General features: G+C 35.7%; 1 protein-coding gene across 12 annotated transcripts in view; it reads left to right on the top strand.

Annotated features, from left to right (window-relative positions):
• NBEA (neurobeachin) overlaps positions 1 to 23,800 on the top strand; it is a 512,894-nt gene that overhangs the window by 388,856 nt on the left and 100,238 nt on the right. For all 12 annotated transcript variants that reach the window (XM_074567614.1, XM_074567653.1, XM_074567643.1 and 9 more), the window contains 2 exons: positions 19,279 to 19,396; positions 20,285 to 20,387. In XM_074567614.1, the coding sequence (XP_074423715.1) occupies positions 19,279 to 19,396; positions 20,285 to 20,387 (221 nt within the window). The remainder of the gene's footprint in view (positions 1 to 19,278; positions 19,397 to 20,284; positions 20,388 to 23,800) is intronic.

Here is a 23,800-nt window from a genome sequence, read left to right as displayed (position 1 = left end):
AAACCTTTTGCAGTTTAATGTCAATGAAAATCTTTAGACATTAGTGGGTTCCAGAGGCATGAAGTACTGCCATCCTCATCTGAACAGGGTTATTTACCGTGGGGGAAAACTCAGATGGTTAATGAATACAGGTTCCAGCTAACTTTAATTGTGTTCCTATTATGTTACTGTTTGTACTATTTCATGCTTTACTTGAAATATTTGTTGAAATATGTGATGTTTCAACTCAGTATTTTAATTTTCCACCTCCTTGCCCTCTAGTGGACAAACGAGCTCATTATTGTCAGAGCCCGACACATCTGGGACAGCAATTACCCATAAGAAGGTTTTCTTCTTTACATGAAGTGATGTTTTCATGTAAAATAGATCTTGGGTTGTTTTATTCTTCGGTTGGGATCTATTTAGTGTCTCTGTAGTGAGGTAGGAAAATGTTACTTCCTGGTGTTATTTGGTGTAGGTTATGAAAAATCGGAATCTTTTTAGGAGTGTTTTGCTGAGTGTCACAAATAAAGATCCCAGCAGGACCATACTGAATCTTCACGTATTCTAAGTTTTTAATAATAAGTTTGAAAAGTCATATTTGTTGATTCATTCCACTATAAAATGACAAAGAGTATTTCAAGTGTGTGACTTTTATAGAACTAGTTGACATTTCCACTGAAAAAAATTTTATGTTTTTTCATAAATATTAAAAATACCCAAAGTTTTCCTGCTGGTTTAGAAAGCTGTCCCCACAGCAACCAATTGATTTTTAAAAAGCTCTTCCAAGATAATGCTCTCAGTAGATTATTTTTTTTTAAATATAGCTTGACTGCCTTATTCTCCATGGTAAATATGTTACAATGTAATGATGCAGGAGACTCATGTCAATATTGTACATTGCATTGGAAGACTGAAATGACCAAAGAGAGGGTCACTGTTTTCATTCACTGAGATATTTCACAAATTATTATGGCCTTGTTTTGCTTATGTTTTGCAATCTTTTAAATGAGTGATACCATGGACTCTTAAAGATAAGTGGTTAATACCAGGAAGGAGAAATGTACGTATCTAGTCCTCCTCCTGAAGCAAATAGGTGTTTCTTCTCAGCCATTCCTAGTACATGGGTGAAACACTTTTCCATGGAAAAAGCAAGTAAGGTTCCTGATGGTGGGCACCTGCATCTAAAACCAGTTTTGGACTCTCTGAAGTACTTTCAGCTTCTACTTCAAACTTTCAAAGGTAACAGCTGTTTATTGCACTCAACATTTTTGCAAACAAGTCCAAAATCAGCATTAGTATTTATATGTATCTTATTTAGATGCTGCTTCTAGAGAGATGATGTAAAAATTTCTCTTTATTTTCTATGGTGTTAAAGTTTTAAATTATTTATAGTAATTTATATAAAATGGATTCTTCTATCAGCAACACTGTTACAGCTCATTCAATTAATTTAGTGGGATAGCATCAAAATAAATGTAGGAAAAAATTCCCTCCAGTTCAGTCTTCCTCTCCCTAATTCTGCTATATCTTCATTTTGCCTAATGATTTTTGGCAGAAAAGGCAGGCAAGTGATTGTGGTAATTTTGCATTGCTCTCTGGTTTGGAGGGATATCCTCAGCCTTGTCTCAGTTTCCTGTTCTTCTTTCAAAGGAGAAACACATCTTTTAGCTAACATTTTAGAGTACAAAATGGAAAAAATGCAAATACTGAAAGAAATAATGCTTTTTAAAGGGGATTGGGCGGTTTTGACATGTATAAAAATGCTCAATTGCTACTACATTCCAAGAGGATGTATTGATTTAAATTACTTTTGTGTGCTTGACAGAGGTAGCTAAAAGTGAATATAACATTACAATAAGATATGGTGATTAACATTAAATTTGGATAGAAGAAAGTTGGATGCTTATCATGATAGGAAAAAGGTTAATATTTTAAAGTGAGGCTAAAGGTTGACAGGAGAAAAATTGAGTTAGTTTGCAAAAAAGAAATTTGTTTCTTTAAGTGAAAATTGGGGTCAAGAGGGCAGAGCTCTCTGCTTCAACAGGAATGAAATAAATTAAATAATACCACCATAAAGCAGCAGTGTATAAGCTAATGATAAAATAGCACGTGGTGGTTTTGAGAAAGATACTGTCTATGAGCAAAACACCACTAGAAATGCTGTTTCAAATGAGTGGGTTTAGGTTTTTTTATTATTTATTATTACCATTGTTTTCAAATAAAACAGCTTCTTTTCAGTTGGAGGCTTTTAAATTTATGCAGTACCTTTAATTATTAACAAAGGTGGTAATGCTGGTGTTCAGAGAAAATTACAATTTTGATAATTACATTCTGTCTGAAAGAAATTTCTAGCATTTCATGTGGGTGCGCTGTTCTGTACCATTTCGTGATGTAACTGGTGTGTGATATTAGATGGTTTTTCCCCATCTTAAATCAACAGGAGTTGACTGCATTTCTTTGGTCAATGTGTGGTAATTCCTGTGTATGTGAATAAAGATAAGACGTTGCATCAATCCGTAACTAGTCATATGAAAATTGCAGATATAGGAGATAGGAAATCTATCACTATCATTGCTCTTCATCACGTCAATCTGTGCCTTCAACAGGCAGAGCTGGGCAGCTAGTTTACTGTCATCATTACCAGTATGGCATACTTTTGTTTCTCTAATAATGAGCTTTTCTTTCCTCCATTCTCTTTATCAAATTAATCAAAATAAAATTCCTAAAAGAAACCCAAGAAACCCATCCCCCCACAAACAAGTTTCTTATTTTCTGCTCTCTAAAGGATTTTTGCAATCTAGGTAGCTTATCTATCAAAATACCATCAGGTTTTGTGACAGTACTTGCTTCTACTGTCCCATTTTTCAGATTTCAAAGATTGTTAGGAGATTGTAGGTCGACGTATATTTACATTTGTATCTGGGTTCCTTGCAGAAGTGCGTTTGTTTCTAGATGCTCACAGAAGATATTTCCATTTGTATGTATGCAGTACCCCACTTCTGTTTTGAGTTTGTCCTCTCAAGTCTACAGGTAGGTTTTGAGTAATGGTCAGCTCTGCTGTGTATCCTCCTGCATGAGTTGTGCAGGCTGGGTCCTTGAGAAGGAGTTTTAGGCTTTGCTGGAAGGTCGAGGGTCACCACTTCTCGCTGGCATTGGCTGTGGGTGCTGCATCCAGTCTCAACTTCTTTTTTCGTTTTCTCAGCTCTAGCCATAGTATTTAAAATGCGAAAGAGATGATTCTTTCTCTCTTCCCAGGAAAGTAAGGTCATGCTTAATTGAATATCTAACATCTCAAAATGGAAAAAAATAAATATCTGATTAGTCTTCAGGTTAAAAAAAAATAGGTCTCATCCATACAGAAACATCAGGGTGGGTGGCTTTAGTCAGCGTATATTTGGCAGCTAAATCTAGATATTAGCCTTCCATCTGGGGTCATAGTTTGTTTTAAAAGAGTTATGTATGAATTTTCTCTAAATTGTAGCAGAGGGTCATGAATTAGTGTCTAAATGTGGGCTTGACAAGATTATTATAGTCTCTATTTCTTGCCAGAAACAAAGATGAATAGAGATAGCAAGCTTTTAAACAGACTTTCTGACATCTATAATGTCAGCAGAGAGTGAATGAATGGCAGGATGCAAGAACAAATCTTCATTTTTTTCTTATTTTATAAGGATTAGATGGACCTACACTCATTCATAATTTCTTCCTAAAATAATTACTAAGTACTACATGAACGAGTCATTTTCCATCCCAGTTACTTTCCAAATCATGCAAATTGTTTACTAAGATGTACATATTAAGATACATACACTAGAAGATAAATATACTTTGGTTTGCATTTAGAAGTAGATAAGATACACTTAGATAAGATACACATTTTAGCTGAATGTGTATTTTTATGTAATTTTGTTTGTGTCTACACCTAATAATTTGTTTTAATGCTTGTTGGGGGAACTACTATTTTGGTTTTTTAAATAATAATTTTCAGCCTCTCTTTCTGTGGATTTACTGATTATTATATTTCTGGAGCAGAGATCTACGTTAGCAAGTTTTGATTATTAAATTTATGGAGCAGAGATCTGTGGTGGCAATTTTTGAATGAGAAAGACAGGGTGCCTACCAGTATACTACTGCCTTTTCAGTATAACCCCTTTGAAAATACATGTTCAAGATTTTCCTTTTTGTTTATTCCTAGTCTGTGTGTAAATAGGAACGAACCACCTATGTTGAGGCTGTGGGCTCTAATACTTCTTTTTTAAAAAAACAAACCCAATTTTTATTCTTAGATATGAATATTCATTTCCATTTCAGGAGCACAAACAGCCCCACCATTAGTACTTTGGCAGCTTTTGCCCAAATGATATTACAAACCCTAGAGTGATGGCTATGAAGAGATATAATATTCAATGAACCCAACATCTTTGAAATGATAAAAACACATAACATTTTTATACATTTAGCTCCGCCAATGGGTGCACATATTTTTATATATATATATATGTAGGAAAAGAGTGTGTATACGTAGCAAGAAATGCAGCAAAAGAATATCCAGGTACTGCAAATTCTGTCTCGTTTTCACCTCTTCTGTAACTGCTGGCATTAATGCTGGCATTAATGCTTTTGTTGGTCTTTTTGTTAAAGGAAAGACAGAAACAGTTCCACTAATAGAAACCAGCATGCAGTGCTAGTAGCCTTTAAAAACGGGTTTTGTTTTGTTCCCCCCCCTCCAAAAAGGTATGTAATTGAAACAAAAAGCATTGTTTCCATCCTAATTTTTTTCTCCTTTTTTTTTTCCTTGTTTTTTTTTTTTTTTTTTTCTTTCCTTGAGCCCATCCTGTCAGGCTGCAAGCGTGAAAGTTATTTTCTGGTGGTGTGATTAGATTGGGGCTGAACTCTCCAGCTGGCAGGCCTGTCTGTGACTGGCGGCGGCCTGTCCCCAGTGCTTGTCATCTCCTGACATGCCTGACAGGATGGGGACAGCAGCCCCAGACAGGTTCATTAGATGGTGTTTTCTACAGCTGGGCTAAAAATAATAATAAAAAAAAATAATAAAGTGAAAAAAAAAGAAAAAAAGGCCACGCTCTGTCAAGGCCCAAGCTGTAGGGGCCCTTCTTGTTGGTTTAAACCAAGGCCTTGTTTTGACAAATTCTGATCTGTGCGGTTTTTAGATTTTCTGACACATTTTTGTTTTCTTCCCCTTTGGCCTGCGCTCTTTGCACTCTGCCTTGTTGCTGCTTCAAAATCCTAACACCGCCTTCCCAGGAGAGCAGGGAGGATGCTTGCGGAGGCCTTGGAAGAAAAATAGAGCACTACAGTGAAACAGCAATAAGTGTTCATTTCCATGGTGATCAGCCCAATGGCACAAAAAACAACCTTGGGACTCTCAATAAGCCAATTACAAGAAAGGTTAAGAGTTTTATAGTGCCAGAAACATGCCATCTACATGAGAAAATAGTATCATTACTAGCAATCTAGGCTGTTAAATACATTGCTGTCTGGTGCTGCCAGAAACGTAAGCTGTTTATGCTATTTTGGGTTTTTTGGAAGCTGCCAGAGTTTTCCGGTGCTATTGTCAGGCTTTGATGCAGTATATCAAAAATCTACATGAATATAGACTATAAAGCAGTTTAAACCAGTAATAAAGCCATTTGAAAGCATTAGGTACATTGAATGACACAATGTTAACTAAATGGGTTCAAGCTCTGAGTTTCTTACAGATATGTATCAGATCTTTGCTTTAGATTTTTATCATGAAGATAAAGGATTTGTCTTTATATAATTTAAGAATCTCTCATAAAATATTTTTGAAAAGAAAAAAACACTGAATACGTAATTTTTTCTCTTGCAATAGTAAAGTACCTATTGACTCCTTTAATTTACGGACTGGTGACTGCAGTTTGACTCCAGGGTTACCTGCTGTTTTTCTTAGGGACTGTCGCTTGATTTTGTACATTTTAAGTAGTTACAACATGCTGTTGTGTAAAACACTTCTCATGCTACTGGGAAAAAAAGGAAAATGTTTACGATTTTGCTTACTTTGCCCCTTTGCTTAGGAGTGCAGAGAGCATTACAGCCTTTTATGTTTTCTGCGTTTAGCTGCTTGCAGTGTAAGCACTGCGGCTGGAAACCAAGCCCTTCATTCACAGAAATCCTACCACTTACCTTTCCTTTGTATTGTTAGTTACTGCTGCTTTAGTTCATGGTCTCTATGACAACTGTTTAAATTGGGATGGGCAACTGTCATCTGGAGTATTACTGAAAGAAAAGTGTTAGTGAGCACACAGTTCCATAGATAGAGCATTTCAATATAATCCAATTTTAATTGAGCTCCAGAGACTTTGATGTGCTGCCGAAGGTTGGGAGAGAGCTATTCCAGGGAGAAATTAAAGCAGCCCAGCAAGGCTTCACTACTCCAGACTGTCACCATTTTAAATAAGCATTAGCATCAGACTTAACCTTCCCCTATGAAACATCTCACTTTTTTTTTCCCCAGCTTTTTTTTTTTTTTTTTTTTGCAATACGTATAAAGGCAAAGACACTTTCATCTTTTTATATACATTTCTATATTCCCTTGATTAAGTTTGAAAAGCATGCACTGGACCTGAGACGCATCTGAGGCTGTCTATTGGACATTGCGTTGCAGTTCATAGAAAGGAATAGAGGCAGAGTGAGGATTAGTTTGCAACAGTCAAATGGCATGTGTTGGATTTTCTCTAAAAGACTGCTCTAAAAGTAACCCGTCCCTGTGCTAAAAAGTTGAGTGGGGACTTATTTTAGCTTGGTTTCCTCATTAATTCCCTTTAATGTAAATGAAGAAGAGCAGATATTTCACTATAGACTCTCTTACTAAAAAAAAATAAGTTCTTTCTATGCCTGTATTTCCACTGGCTGGGTTTTTTTTCTTGTTTTGTTCATCATCAACAAAAATAGTCACATAACGATTACAATAACCATTAGCAAACTTAGCTCTGTTTTTGCACAGTGAGGAGATTACAAGGTGGCTGTAAACTGTTGAATTAAAATCAAAGCAATCTTATAATTGCTTCATTTAATTAAACAATATGATCCTTTTGTACCATTTTCTTTTTCTCTCACAAATGTGTATACATACAAAAAACTTCTAAAATGAAGTTTTCATAATAATAAAGAAAAACTGAGGATCACTGTATATTTTCCGATATTTCGATATCCATTGGACAGCATTGCATGTTAGAGAGCTAAGACACATTTTAACATGAGTCATTTTCCTGGCTTTTAATTTTCCCCTTTTTTTTTCTTTTCTTCTCTTTATATCTGACTTTCTTGGCTTTCAATGAAAGAAATGCAAATTTGTGAGATGCTTAGTTCTCTATGGATGCTCAGTACTTTGAGCTTCTACTCCAAACAGTAGGAGTTGGGATACTCAGCTGCAAAGAAAAGATGTATCTTGCAAAACTGAGTCTGTCAGAGATGGGCTATTACATAGGATGCCCGTATTCTTTAGAAGGAATGTGATATGCATCAAATCCGGACTTAATGGCAGTAGAAATGGAACCAATCACAGTACAGGCAATAATCTGTCTGTACAAGTTAATAGGGTTTATTGTCTACTAAAGCAATTAGCCTGTTACCCATATAAAAGAAAGGTAAGAATCTAGTTTAATAGGAGAATTTGAATAGTTGGCTGTTGTAATCTATTAAAAAAAAGTGGAAATATCAAATCTCTTTCTAAAGCTTGTGTAAATTCCATTTTATTAATAATTTTTTTAATTTAACAAATGTTAAGAATAAATTAATTGAAGCTATGTGAGGGAACCCTCTTCGACTGGGATTGGCACACTTTTTCATAGTCGCATAGTACCCTGAAGTCCATAAAATCTAAATACCTTCTGTGGTGGAGCAGCTTGTAGTGGATAAAAACAGAGGCAAATTCACACGAAGCATCTCTACACGCTGACAGGTGTTGCAGTAATTTCATACTGGGAACCCAGAGTTCACCACAGGAAAGCCTGTGAGTATGCCCAAATTTATGACATGCAGGTTTGCATTCCAGTTGGCTAGAAATCCAAAGAGGAGGGAACTGTATATTAAATCTGCTATAGCACTTCTTCCCCCAGCTATTGCAGACATCAGAAGACTATACGTGTGCCTCAGAATCTGTTTTTGGTAGCCAGCTGAGTAGGATCTTAGTATTCCTCCTAGTTTTCATGAAAATTCTTTCCACAAGATTGACACTCCAAAAAGTTGTCCTTACTCATCTTAAGTGGGTTAATAAAGAATGGGTTGGTATGGCGATATATTAGGAAGATGAAGACATTTTGATGTATGTTCACTATAATTCAGAGGCAGTGTAATTGTTCTTTGGGGGACATTAGAAATTGACATAACATAGGGTAGCCATGAATCTGTTCTAAATTCCAACACCAAGCAAACTTACTTCCAGGAGTCACTAGTGCTCGAGACCCAACACTGCCCAGCACGTGCCAGCTGTAGAGTTTTGAATTTCTTGAGTATTATGCTTGTCTGTGGCAAACTATAATACAGAATGTTTGGGGATGGTGAGAATGTTGTGGATGTACAGTATCTGTAATTTTATAAATCTGTATATGTCTTTTTGCTATAAAAATAAATTTTAAAGTTATTGCTAAAAATTCAGCGGTTGAAATTGCGCCAATTACTTTCCAAAATGTCGGGATTCATGAAACAGCTTTTATATATGAAGTTAACAAAGTATTACTGGTTTCTGATCAATCCTATATAGGAAGAGATATTAGGATCAGAAGCTTAAAAAAATTAAGCTCTGTAGTAGAAAAAATGTTGTCTTCTAATTACTTTTATAGATCCTAGATCATATGCATTCTGCACTGAATAAATCAAATGTGAAACTTAAAATCCAGGATTCTCGGACATATCTTCTGTGTGACATTGAGTTCACATCTATAAAAAGAGGAACATAAACCTATCTTTCTACCTGTCATTTGGTAGGAAATGAGTAATGTTTAACAAAACTCAGTATTTACACTTTTCTTAAAAACAGTTATTCCTAAGCCTTCAGTTATTATAATGTTAAGGATTTCCATCATGGTACATTTGAGTCTTTAGACAATGCATTGCATTGCACTTTTGAATGAATATATCGGTTCACAAATTATGACAAACAAAAGACCCTGAGGATTTTATGATGGCTTTATTCTTGGGAAAGTCCCCATCAAATACTTGTGGGTACCATACATTGTTCTTCAAACTATTCCTATGTTTTTTGCTTTTGCTAAGTCCTAAAACCTTATTGAGTGACTTATCCTTAGTGCAAGGGAAAAACTAGTACACGTGAGGATGAAATAGGCACCAGAAGACACAATTTTAGAACACCGAAGAATGTGAGTTTCTTCTAGACCTTTCCCATAACTGGATGGTCGGCACACTCTCCTGGAAACTGGGGAGTTGCGTTTCACTTCTTTCCTGCTTTTGAAGGGAGCAAGTTTCCTTGTATGTTGGCAAATTATGACCAGCGTGCAATGCTTGCAGAAACGTGGCAGCAGTCAGGGAGCTTCTCTTTCTATTGCTTAATCAGTTGTATGTTTGTAGGAGCTTGCCAGGAGCTGCTCGCCACTGCCTTTCCTTGGGGCAGCACACAGCCGGGGCAGCTGATGCAGCTCACTCGGGCACTGGCCATCCTGGCCCAGTGAGGAGCACTCATCCAGCTGTGAGCTGCTCATTGCGAGCACAGCGGTGAGGTGGAGCAGCCAACACTGTTGGGGAAGGGTGTCATTTGGGTTCACATACCTATGAGATAGAAGGGAACTGAATCTGAGTGCCTATCTCAAATTCTCGCTTTAGGCAACGGAGAACTTGTTTGTTTTCATGCTAGTGTTTGAATTTAGAACTGGAACTCTTTTTCAGCTAAAACTCTCACAAATTCTGTCAAATCCACCAATATTTCAAGTTTAATAAACCTGCGTTTTTCTGTCAAGTAACTATTTAATGAATAAATGTCCAGCTTTGGTTTCAAGTTACAAGCATTTATCAACACTGTCTTCTCCCTGGATTTGTGACCATTATAAATCCTTTCTTTCCATTGCTTTACTTTTGCTAAAGGGGTCCAGAATGACCCAGTTGACAGAAAAACAAGCTCTCCGTTTTTAATCCTCCAAAAAAAGTTCTGTGTTTTTACTCAGATCATATAAATTTTATGGCTTTTTTGGCTTGTCCGCTCAAGTGAAAATACAATTTGTGCAGTTCCAATTTAAAAAATTTGATTGCATTTTACTGAATGTGGTGCTGTGGCAGGATTGCTCAGAGCAGTTTAGGTATTGAGATCACCACCAGCCTGTTTGCATTAATCTCTGAACATGAGATGCAGAGTGAGAACAGAAACAGCAGTTCTGTTAAGATTTCTCACTAGATTTGAGTCTGACATCCTGTTGTTGCCAAAGTCAACACAAAATCATCTTAAACCTTGTGAGGCAACAGGCACAATATAATTCAATCCTGTCACTAACTAGAGCTAATTGAGCTTCTCTACTTTGGATTTTACCCCAACATTTGTTTCCTCAGCCTCTATGTTTTGAGTTGGGCTGTGTTCTAATATGGCTTTCTGTGGCACTAGAATATATTTGTCTTCTGCTTCTCCACATGCGCTGTTGCCCTAGCCGGCAGCATCAGCTTTATTCCCACTTTTAGAATCCTTAAATCAGATGAAACTTCTGCTTAGAACAGTAACTGTTGGAATTTAGTTTGGAAGTAGAGCCTAAAAAAGCTCTCTGCCTACCTTTTCTAAGGTGGTAAAGTCTAAATCTGCTACCTCTTCCTGATGCTTTTCTTCCCAAGAACTTCAGTCTATTGCCAGCATTCCAGGAGTTGCCTAAACTGATGATCTGTTTGCACATTGCATAGAAAGGAAACCATGCAAAGGCAGGCAGATATGTTAGACCCATAAAATGAATGATAAAAAAAATATTTATTATTCAGATTTCTGTTCTCGCAAAGGTAGTATTTTCCCAAGTCAGTAGCAATTATCCTTGTATTGAAAACTATGCACTGGTGTTTCACAAAAGCAAAGGAGTCGGATAATGCATTTAGAATACCTAAAATATTCTCTTTGGATTATTTTGATCCGGTTGTTAACATTTAGCAACAGTGCTTCCATATCTAGGAGCAGGGTTTTATTTTTTACTCTAATAACCCTACTGCCGCTGCTTCTCAAGAAATCTTCATATCCTTTCCATTACTTTCCTCGAACACAAAATCGTAACATGCAAAACCATTTTACCAATGAAAAGAGGAAAATGGCCTGAAAATGGGCCAACTTCAAACAATTTTTCAGATGACTGAAAATGAATGTGGGAATAAGAGCGTCAGTTACTGTCAGCCGAGTGGGCATTGTTTTAATGGATACTGAAGTGGTATGCTGACCAGAGAAATCAAATTTAGAAAAGGTTGGGGTGAACAGAACCTCATGTTTCAAGAAAAGGGGCCTCTTGAAAGCTTAAAAAAACATTGGAAGTAGAAATATAAGCTGAGAAAATTTGGCAAGGAAGTAAAGCCCAAAACCACAAAAATAATATCTGCATTTTTTGGATCCCAGAAGAGGAGGAGAAAAATGAAACAGGAGTGCCAATATTTACTAAAAAAAAAAGTTCTAAAAAATATTTTTAAAACTTATTTGAATGGAGTAATTATAATGGAACATAATACTCAGCTCATCCTGCAGAGCGTCGTATCACAAGAGCTACTTGGAGGAAAGCTTTTAAGCCTTACAAATAAAGAAACATTTTACACAGAAGCATGCCATAAGGAAGGGTAAAGGAGACCTTAATGTAAAGAGAAACTGAGAACATTTCACTAGACCGAAGTGTGCAAAGAAAACGTGATAACACGGTATTTTTGAGAGATTTTAGAAGTGTTTACTCTTACGTGACTATGGGAATTGAGGCAGAGAGGATGTTCTTAAAGTGGGTTAAATGCATACAAAAAAAGAAAGTAGTAAGAAGTCAATGAAGCACTAGGTTATTAAATTAATTTGAATTGTCCTTCCTGTCTATTAATATTCTCAGTTTTCCATTTCAGAAGAACAAAAGTGTATCATTATTTAAACTTACCTGATTTTGAAATTTCTTAATAAATGTTTTCTTTATACATTTACATATTTGGACATAATATATCCCTTGTTACAGTGTATGCATATTTTTCCTGCTAAATCTGAAAGTTGATCGTATTCAGTGCTTCATAAAACATTTTGAAATTATATGCTGTTTACTCAATATGGTATTTCATAAACTCTGAGAGTCTGGTTCCATGCCATTAATGTCTGTCATTTCAATCTGTATTTAGAATACATGAAGCAATCATGCAGTCTGCCATGTACTTGTAGCAAGCTCCGTGTTGTTAGATGGTTCTGGAGAAGAAAGTTTGCTGTATGTGTTCAGGAGCCATTTTTTTTTAACCTATGAAGATCTGCATTCAGAATTCCACATTTTCCTTGAAGCAAATACTGATGCTAGCAAACACTTGCAAAAGGGAAAGCCAAATCCCTGACAGGAGAGAATGATTTTCAGTAATTGTTTTCATGTGTTTGTAACCTCTAAAAGTGTGCAACGATGCTAAACTATTTTATGAATACGTATTGTGTAACTGGGTCAGGTGCATAAGCACACTTTTGTAGCTGGCTCTAGACGGCTCTATTCACTGTGATTTGTTTTTGTGAAGTACTCCATGTTTTATTGTCAGGCATCTTCTCTTTAAGTGCTGAGGTTGCAATATTGGAAGCATCCCATCAGACACTGATATAGGGAATGTACTAGATAAGTTCCATGAATTTTATGGTTACTAGGCTGTTACGAAATGGTTAATATGAAATCAACTGCTGCTTTGTGACTGAAGCATACTATTGCTTGCTATTTCAAATATAACTATAAAGGGTAGTGGCTTTTCCCACAATGATAATTTCTTTTTTTCTTCCTTTCCTTGTCATTGTTTTTTTTTTTCTTTCTGCCTATTCATATACAAAAGAGATGAGGTGACCACAAATTTAGATGTTAGCTTTTTCATTATGGGCCTCTTAGCTAACTTTATACAGAAAGCAGGAGATACAGTTTCCACCAGACAACAGTGATGCAAAAGATCCAAGCAGAACGTTTTGCATAGTTCATACCCATCACAAGTGTGTTTGGTTATTTTTCAGGAGAGTGGTGTCAGACTAACAAAAAGATATATATATTATTTTTTTTTAAGTTTACAACAGAATTTAATTGTAAAAAACATTTTCTCAACCTTAGGGAATATTAAATATTCATTTGACAAGGATGGACGAGGCAGCTTCAGAGAGTTTCTCTTCTCTCCTTGGCAAGTGCAGTCACAGAAAAGTCTGTCATGAGAAACGGTATGCAAGCTCCTGACCTGGAAACCTGGAACACCGAGGCTATTTTACTTTTGTTCGTTTTGGTAATGTAGGTGTGAGGACTGCAGTGTAATTGAAATGAACCAAGATTTCTTCTTCCTGTTTTTTGTTCAAGGTTGGCACACATGAGATAGACTCATAGTTGGCTCTTGCAGGTAATCTGTCTTCCGAAGTTTGGTGATGGTGAATGAAGAATGAAACACAAACAAAAATCCTATTCAAACTAAAGGGCCACTATATATTGAGATAATGGTGGCTTATTTTGTATTGGAAGAAACACAATTTTGCAAGCTTAGTTAAAGAAAAAGAAAAGACAAACCAGGTAGAGTATATAGTCAGTTAATAAATAAAATAAATTGTAGCTATAATTGACAGTGCTGAGGAAGACATGCTGAGTTTGGTGAAAACTGAAGCACTGGACACATAATTCAGAACATTTAAAACAATGGAAAATAGAGAGACTTAAAATAATTTTTAGTGTTCATGGACTGTGTGAGGGACAGATTGTAAATATACAATACAGTACTTTTAAGCGTATGTCTCCAAACCTTTGAATCAAATAAAAAAATGAAGGGTTGCTTTGGGTTGGGCTATGAGGATGCAATAGCATCCCACTAGACCTTACTCAGTCAAGCCAAATCTTTTCAAATGCAGAGTGAATATTTTTTGAAATGTAAAAGATTAAAGTTGACGTAGGAGGGGTAAACTTAGAAGGAAAAAGGATAAATTCATAGTAGTTTCTTGCATCTCTAGAGGAAAAAGAAAATGAAATAAGTACCACATGGCAAAGACAATAGCCTGTGTTGCCAGGTAACAGAGCCATCTAACAGATAGATGGGATTTCGATGCCTGAACTAAGGACATGTCAGAGATCTTTTCTTTAATGTTCTAACTAAAATAGCAGTGTCCAAATTAAAGATAGTAGTAGCTACACTTAAGGACTGGATAAAACTGTCTTTATAAAATGAAAAAGTATCTTCCGTACTAAAATTCAGTATTCTTAAAGCCCTTCTGGTCATTGGTAAAGGGAGAAAAAACGCATTTAATTTCAGGAAATGGCCATTTTATTCAGAAAGGATGACTCTGAGGACGATTTTCAGGCTTTGAAAAAAATAATCTATAGGAACTTTGGAATGTATCTGTGGAAATGCAGCAAAAAATAAAACAGTTCTACTATACATGAGTACAAGGCAACCGTGTCCCTTACTGCTCTTGTTGTTAGACAAGTATTAGTACAAAAGGTAAAAAATAATGAAGGAAATCAGGGAGTAAGTGCTTTGAAAATTAAACAAACAAACAAACAAACAAAACCCACAAAACCCAATATCAAAGTTATTTTAGATGTTAACGGATATATGCATTTTGCACTAAATATAAACAAAGCTTGGCAAATGTTACAAGTATCAATTGATACTTTCACTGAGGAATTGTGTTAGAATTAAAATACTCTGAACTCTGGTTCCAAAAGACAAATGATGAATTCCCATTGAAAACAGTAGATTAAATTCACATATGTAGGCATTAATGCCTAAAACCCCAAAGGGCTATTTTTTAAAAAAAAAAGAAATATTGAGCAATAAGCAACATTCTTTACAATAGGTTGGAGAAGTGAATATTCTTACCATGAAGTTAGCGGAGAATAGATAGGACTTGTACAGTCTGCTTTCCTTTATTTCTTTATAACAACTGATTTTGTGATTATTTCAATTCCAGAAACAGTAATCAAAAGAGAAGCACCAGAATATCCTTTTGCAGTGCTGTGTCTGCTGCTATGAGATACCAAAAAATGGTATAAAGCAGCCAAAATAAGTCTCAATACTAAAGTGTTTCTCCTGTGAAATAGTCTATCAGCGATTTTAGTAGAATGGAAACTAGTATTTCTGGTCTTCTGGTTAATGCAATACTGCAAAATTTCATCTGTTAATTAACAATTAATTCCTTATCAATAATTACTGAAGTAGGCTTATGATTAAAAATGTCTTGACTCTTAATTGAAAAAAGGCGACAGATCCTGATTATATCAGAAATAAAATTAAAATAATGGAGCCTTCATATGTGAGTTAAGTAGGAAAGCACTTCAGTAATGGTTCTGCTTTTCTTCTGTGGAGCATCTGAACATCCCAAGCTGCTTTACTAATCTAATCTGAGTAACTGATAGATCTTTTTCTGTATTACAGAAGCCTGAGATTTACAGACTTCCCACTCTTAGGATAACAGCTTCATCTGCATCTATCTGCAATGCATCCTAGCAAATTTTTATCCTTGGTCTATCATCTGGCCAGTGGAACAATTGATATATTTAAAACATACTCATATTTCTGAGTAAATGAAAGGGTTTTCAAGGAGAAATAAGGAGAACAAGGATAAATAAGCTTTAAACCAAATAATTGCAGCTGGTACTAAAAATTACAAGTGTGCTAAATTCATACGTAGACATGGTTGGTTGGCTGATTGGGTTTTATTTTATTAAAAACAGCTTATTTGGGACCTATCTAGAATTTGGTGTTTAGTCATGATGTTTCAACCATTAAGACATGCCTAGAATAAAAAGTCTTCGGACTGTTTTTAGGAGAAAAACTCATAAAGCTATTCAAAATAAAAAGGACTGATTTAAATACAAACAACAGCAAAACACTGGATGGAGAACATGGTAATTTTGGCTTCACATAATTAGATAACATAATTTGAGTGTTGAGTGTCTTTTGGTGGACAAAGTGGCTATTTCCATGTCTTTATGAATAATGAAATATACAATATATGCAGTCTTTAAAAAAATGTAAAATAGCCAGGTCCTCATTCATGTGATATAAGAAAGCAAAATGCTAAAAATCTTCCTGGAAGAAAAAAAAAAAAAAGTGTAAATTTGAATCCTAAATCGTTAAAGGATTCAAATGCAGAAAAATGAAATTACTTTATTTAGACTCTTAGAACAACAACAAGCAAGAATCCTGCAATAAAGTCAGCAATTTCTACTGTAAACTTTAGATACCTAATACGGAAGGTTTAATGCATTGCTTGAAAATAGTGTTAGATGAATGTTATGGAGAATGACAAAAATGGGTAGTATATCTTGGACAGGAAAACAGTACAACAGAGATACTGAAATAATTGAGATGATTTGATATCAACATGATAATCTGATATTTGTAGGACTAATAGACAGTTAAGTAGAGTGTAATTGAGGACAATAATTGAATTATAGACTCCTTCCTTTCCTCCGATTTCCTATGCTTTCTACTGCTTTACTGGAGTGCTATGTAAGTAATTTGTTTCATAGAGGGGTGAACGTACCTCTATGAAGTTACTATTGCTTTTTACTTGAGTAAGAAGAGGAGGAAGAAAAAGGCAACCAGTGCATGATTGGTATAGAATGTGCATTTAATATTGATCTGTAACAACTGCGCTGTGGTGCGTGCCAAGACATTGTTAACGTATTACTACGAATCATCTAAAATGTTAACACATAGGATACAGTCAGTATTAAACATTTTTGTTTCAAAAAAAAAATAGGATAAGTAAAACTACTTTTGAAACAAAAAGTGAATTCCTGAAGGAAGTGTTTTGTTAAGGAACTAATTCTTTGGCAAATCTGATGGCTGCTCTAGATCTGGTTACAGCTACATACATTTTAAACTCCTCTCGCTGGGAGACTGTTCTCATGTTTTAGCTTTTTATACTTGGTTGTTTTCCTCCCCGTTTCCGCTCTGTATCTTAAGAACCTGTGTATTTAAAAATATTATGTATCAGATAGCAGCAAAATACAGTCAAAGAAGGAGGGTACTGAAATCTTCATAGTCATTGTTCTTAAGCACCTGAATTTCATGTACACGATACCAGCTGTATCCTACCATCTGATCTCAATGAAAGACTGAAGGAAAATTTGGCTTATTTAGCTTATCAAAGAGAAAGCTAAGCGGTAACTGGATCACAGTCTGTAATTACCGACACAAGGAAAGGTTATCTGATACTAGAAGACTCTCTAATCGTGGAGACAAAGGTGTCACGAGATCTAGTGGCTAGAAGCTGAAGTCAACAGAGTTCAAAGTAAAAACAAGGTGCAGATTTTTAACCATTGCAAGAATTTAGCATAAGAAGTAGTGATTCCACAGCTGGCCTGTGACTGAATAGAGGGCACATGTAGTCTCTTGCGCATGTCTGAGGGACCTCCAGAGAAAACAATCCCCTTCTCTTCTTCAAGGCTGTATTTAGTTACCCTGGAGAGCTGAGGTGGATGAAACAGTGCCGTCTTCCACAGTGTTGTCTTGTCTAAGTCTTGCCTGTAACTTCTTCCCATAAAGACGGTACAGGGGGCTCATTGTGTTCCTCTCTCCAGTTTCCATCAAGGACAGAGCTGACATTTCAATGCTCTTCAGCGTGCTGAAGCACATTTGTTTTGTGGCTATTGTTACCGTCATCTCTGAAATAGGCTCATCATCATTATAAGAAAAAAGTTACGGAGAACAACTGAACGAAAATCCATGGAGCTCTTTTACACAAAGTGCACAAACTTAAATTAGCTCTTTCGTATATGAAGACATGTTACTAACTTGAAGCTACATCAGTGAAAAAACTGAAGGAATACAATTTCCATTACCTCAAGCATGAAGGATCGTTGACAGCAGCAACATATGGTCTCCCTAACATTTCCCTATTCAGAAGTTGGGGGAGGTCATGATTACAGAAAGCAAAGACCTTAACTGAGCGAGTAAAGCGCTGCAAGCTGGTATACCAGCAGTTTCTATGTACCTAATGAAGAACAGAGAAATTAAATCTTTCCAGTCTGAAACCTTTTTTTTTAATGTATTTCCCCTTAGCAAAGGTGTTCATTGCATTTCTTTGTTTCGCTGGGACTGCAGCCGCCTTAGTAAGTGCAGCCCAGGGGAAGGCACAGCCTCCAGAGCCTGGGAAATGCAGTTGGGTGCAGCAAGGGGATGGTTCCCATCCCAAATGACTGAATCCTCATAGGATGAAGTGTCAGAGTCTCAGCTATGGGCAGAACCCACCTGAGAAGAGGTGGAGGACTGAAGGAAACCTTCCAGTTGATGAAAAGGATTGGAAAAGGGTTATTCTACAACGCTTGTTACTGCTGGAATGATAATTCACAGAGGAGATAAGTTAATAAAGCTGATACCTAATTAAATTGTGTCTTTTTTGTCTGTTTTCCTGAACATCTGGAACAGCGAAAGAAGAGTGAAAAAGATTATTTAGGTGTACAACATCTAGTCTTAGACCAATACCTTCAACTAAGAAACTGACAAATTGGAAAAGCAATGCTAACTTTTAACTATTTTATTTTAAATTATTTTCACATTAATTTTAAAATGCAAAAATACAAATTGCTAAATTTTGTTCATGGTTTGGGGTATTAGGTATTGGGGTATTAACTTTGGAAAATTATTGTGTTGATGTACTGTTCTAGCTAATTTCTATATTTATTAATGGAATGGAGGGAGTTCTAATTCATGACCCTGAAAGGGATGTGAATAGCAAGTTATGTTATTTTGGTTGTACTTTGCACAAGATAGCCTCAGAAGTAAATCTGTTACCTGATACATAACTGACAACTGTGTCATGCACAGTCTTGGAAGAAAATATAGCTAAACGTAATTGCAACTGTGTCCGTTACCGTGTGCTTGCTTGTAGAGTTTGGGGTTTTTTGAGGAAAATGCGTTGATGTGACTCATGAGAAATAGATCTTAGGAGTATCAGGTTACGGTACTTACTGATATTCTTCTAACAGCTATACTTCATTGCATTTTTAAAAAACATTTAAGTTCATAGTTTAACTCATGGGTTTTAAGTGTTAAAGAGATACGATTAACTTAACTAAACTTCATTGATGGGTAAAATTTACTATGTTCTTATGCAATAATTTAATGAGAAACTCCTGCTAAAAACTTTCACCTCGACTTTCTTTAAAGGTCCTTGCCTATACAGAAGGCCTTCATGGAAAATGGATGTTCAGCGAGATTCGGGCTGTTTTTTCAAGACGTTATCTTCTCCAGAACACAGCTTTGGAAGTGTTTATGGCAAACAGAAGTAAGCTTTTGTTTATTTTGTTGCATAAAAAATGCTAGTAATTATTTTGTGTGTTATTTGTTAATCTTAGAATTTAAACTCTGTGCTTCCTTTGATAAAGTGCTTATGTCTGTGTTCAATAATGCTTACTCTTGCTTCTATTCATTGCACTTCGTATTAAAATCAATCACATAAATCAATCTCGCTGCTTTCTGTGCAGCAGTGAGATTTATTTATAAAAACAGATCAAAGCAATTGGTAAATTCTTCACATATTTTATCAGAAATGTGCTTTTTCTATGATGTCACCACTCTCTTCCATTTTCCATAAATATTGTAGTGAAATATCTAAAAAGATATTTCCTTTTCTAATTACGACTGAGTTAAAGTAAAAAGGAACAGATCAGTAAATGGATCCACTCAGCCTTCTGTGTGCTACTCTGAATCAGAGTTGAGTGGTTGGTGAGGTGTGTCAGTAGTCTTTAGAGCTCTGAGGAGCTCTGATGTAAGTTTTGATTTCAACTGGAGAGGGAATTAAGCAATTTCTGGCCCTGTGTGTTTTGTGTGTTTTAATGCACCAGTTAGAAGACCAAATGACATGCCAACTACTGAACAGCTTCCCAGCCTGATAAGAGGTTATACAGGTTAATGGTAAGCTGCGGTTCCTCTGAAGTGTACCAGGTCTTCTGCAAAATGGGAGAGTTAGTGCCAAAACATTAACCAGCTAATGATACATAGGTCTGAAGTATGCCAGGAGTTTCTGTTCTAACTTGGATCCCCAGGAGGATAAAAGTGGAGCTGACTTATCTTCCCAAATAAAAATTTAAGAGTATTTTAAAAATGTATGTGGGTTGGAGAAACGTATTTCTGCAGATGGTTTACTAGACCATATTTTCTCTTCTTCATTTAGCTTCTGTTATGTTTAATTTTCCTGACCAAGCAACAGTGAAAAAAGTTGTATACAGCTTACCACGTGTTGGAGTAGGAACCAGCTATGGTTTGCCACAAGCCAGGTAATTTAATTAAAATAGTTTGTATATTTTGTGTTTATTATATTACACAAATTATATTTTTAAACATATCAATACTAAAATGTTATTCCTGTCATGAAACTCTAGATTTTCTCGTTCTTAAGGTTAGTTTGAGAAACGATACCCTTTACTTACTGTATGGCCTGTATGGCCTGTTATTATGGAATAGAAGTAAAAGTATTGTAAATTAGATACTATTTTTTTGTAATCATTACAGGAAATAAGTACCTTCCCCTGAAGGACCAGAAAAAGACATTTACTTTATCTCTTCGAAGTCTAGTTTTCTGTCAGGTTTTATAAACGTATAGACAAATGTTCATCCTTGGTGTGATTGTTATGCAGGACACGGAACTGAACTTGACTAGGTTTTGTGTTGGCTGAATGAAAATCATTTTTTTATATATAACTTCTCACTTGCCTATTATATAAATGTGTATGGGTTATACTTCATTGCTCATCGGTATAGTAGCTATTTTGCAATTTACAAATGTCTTCCATTCATTAGTATAATGCATTATTATTCTTCTGTTTCCAAAATTTAGGGGGATATATATTTTGGAAAAGACCAACTAAAGTTCAGTTTTAGAGATTTTCACATGCTATGGACAAGTATGGTTTTTATTATCTTATCAACATCAATATCAAATCAGCCTATGGTCAGGAATAAGGCTGGGAATTGTCAGATCCTATATTGTAAAAGATTCTTATTTCAGTGATGGGTAAGATGATCTTCATTTGTACTTCACTGAGTGAGGCGGGGAAATTTCCTGCCTCCAATTTTTTTTTGTTTTGTTTTGTTTATAAATGTCTGTTCAGACCTAAAATTGTTTTTGAGGGTGTATCAGCAGAAGTTTGGTGAAAAATGTTTAGATTCAGGATTAATTTCTGGTCAAAATAAAATAATAATAAATAAATATGAGTGAGGAAACAGCAGGAAATTAACAAAATATGTTGTGTTGGGTTCAGATTTCCATTTGGCTTGACTTGGCCAAAAGCCAATGACTTGATCATCAGTGTAATGTCTGGGATATGTCTTTCTCTTTCTTTAAGTCATTTCCTACAAACTAAAGCTTCATATTGACCTTGTTTTCTCCCAGTGCAGAATGTGGAAATACTCTGAAGTGTCAAAGCATTTGTAGGATTGGAGAACTATTTCGTTCCCAGCTGAACATCATTCCCTGCCATGAGCTCAAGAGTCTCATGATGCCTAAGGCTTGATCTCCTGCATGTGCTGAAATTCTTAGGCAAACTGCCAAATTTCTCAAGTTTTCACTGAGATCAAGGGGAAGTTGGGGCATTTCTTTGGAAGGTGCATCTTATTAATATTTGCATTGCTCTTCCAAATACTCAAATTAAAGGAATTGCTGTCTCTAAATAGAAAGTAATAGTATTCTTTTCTGAAATAAAAATGGCCACATGTTCTAGAACAAACAAAATGCAAATTTCTCAATCAGAATTTCATATCCACAGTGACATTTTTTACTTTTGAAATTCATATCCTTTGTGCATTATTCAGTGAATAATTGTCTGAAAAAGTTTGTTGATATATAATTATTTAGAAAAGTTTTAGCTTCGCTATTATATGCAGTTATTTCCATACCTTTTTGATTAAAGTTCAATTTGAATCGAAAATGGGCTTGCTAGCCTTCAGAATAAATCTGGCATATTGTAGTGAAGTTGGTTTTCTTTCTTGTTTTTGCGTAATCATGGTAGATTTATGCACAATAAAGACCCTGTAATCATGGTTTTTCCTTTTTTTTCTGTCTACATACCCATATTGTCTTCAGTTGGATTGCAGTGGAGTAACTGAGGGAAAATCTGGCTCTATACCTGTTCTTTAGTTAATATTTTGTTGCTGTTAGAATATAGTTTCCCTTCCTATATTGTCCTCCTATGTTGGCTGTGGAATGCTAATTTTTAAAATTATGCTTATTTGTATAACTAAGATAAGGAGAAATTATGCTGAGTAACCAGAAGGAGCTGCTATGCTAAGTAAAATGTTATCCTTTTTTTATGGTCAGTTTTCCAGATTAAGCTGTACTTCAAAATATATTAACAAAACCAGATCTTTCTGGTTGTTTTGCTTAAGTTCTTTAGTTTTATTTTTGTAAGTAATATTTCCTCGCTGATACTACTCTGATAATAATTTCATCTAAAGTTAATTACTTTATCATAAAGAATTGCGTTTGCAATGGAAACATTCTGAAGGAGTAAATTACTTTTAATGCAGTACATGGACTTTAAGTGCATTTCTGTTTTCATGGAGAAATCCTGGAGATTTACAAAGGTGAAAAGAAATAGAAGGAAAAAGCAGTATTTGGGATCTCCTAATGGCTCAAAGGATTAGAAACAGGTAAACTGGTATCTGTTAAGACTGTTACAGACCTGCTGTTCTGAGCAAGTCTCCAGTTTGCCTCTTTGCTGCCTTTCCCAACAACCTGTCTAATATTTTGGTTCAAAAAAGCATTCAAGCCTATGCCTAATGTTACGAAGAAGTAATTGCATCCTTAAAATTAGTGGAAGAATTTGGTCTGATTTGGTAATCAAATTTATTTGTCTTTGATAAATGCATTTTCATGGTTCCTGAAACATGTTGCGTTGATGGTGGTTTCTTTATGACCTTGCAATATGATACAACTGGGCGTACAGTACTGTGCCCCTTATTTGACTGATTTCTATAGCTCCATTTGATTCTACCTAGATAGAGCAACACCTGCATTTTTACAAGACTATTAGCAGACCACTTTTTAGGGTTCTAACACCTCAGGTGTAATTTACTGATGCATTTTTATTGAGGGCAACATCACAGCTTAGAAGGCAGCTGTGAGCTGCCTCACAGTTTCACAGAGATCAAAGAATTGGTAAAAGATACAGTATCATACTTCACTACTAAACATGTGCCTGGCACCATCCACTGAAATTCCGTGGGCTATTAGTGCACTAAATAAAACACTGGCTCCAGTTATTAAAGCTAAGAAATACAAATGATGAAGGTTTTGCTAAAAGAAAATGTATTTTGGCTGGTACATAACTATATTCAATGTCAGCTCAGCTCTGCCGCTTATTCCACATCAGTGGCTTGGTGATGGATTTACAGATCTCAGTATAGCTGGTTGCAGAGGTTGGATTTTGGGAAGGGAGAGGGATATAAAACCTAAGATTTGATGTCATCAAAGCATAAAACCCCTTTTAGGGCTTTGATTAAAGGTGAATATTGACGAGTCTCTTGTCAGAAGCCAGTGACTTTCCCAAGCCTTTTTTTTTTTCTGAACAGGAGCAGCACAACACAAGACATCACGCAGGTGCTACATTTTTGACAAGATACTTAAAGATTCTTTAGATGAGATTGGATTGTAGCTACCTAAATCAAAAGTGATCGTGCAAAGGGGTGGGTC

The sequence above is a fragment of the Larus michahellis genome, chromosome 1 (assembly GCF_964199755.1).
Source record: "Larus michahellis chromosome 1, bLarMic1.1, whole genome shotgun sequence".
Taxonomy (NCBI): Eukaryota; Metazoa; Chordata; class Aves; order Charadriiformes; family Laridae; genus Larus; species Larus michahellis.
Note: the sequence above shows the minus strand (reverse complement) of the source record. Positions and strands in the feature narration are given on the sequence as shown.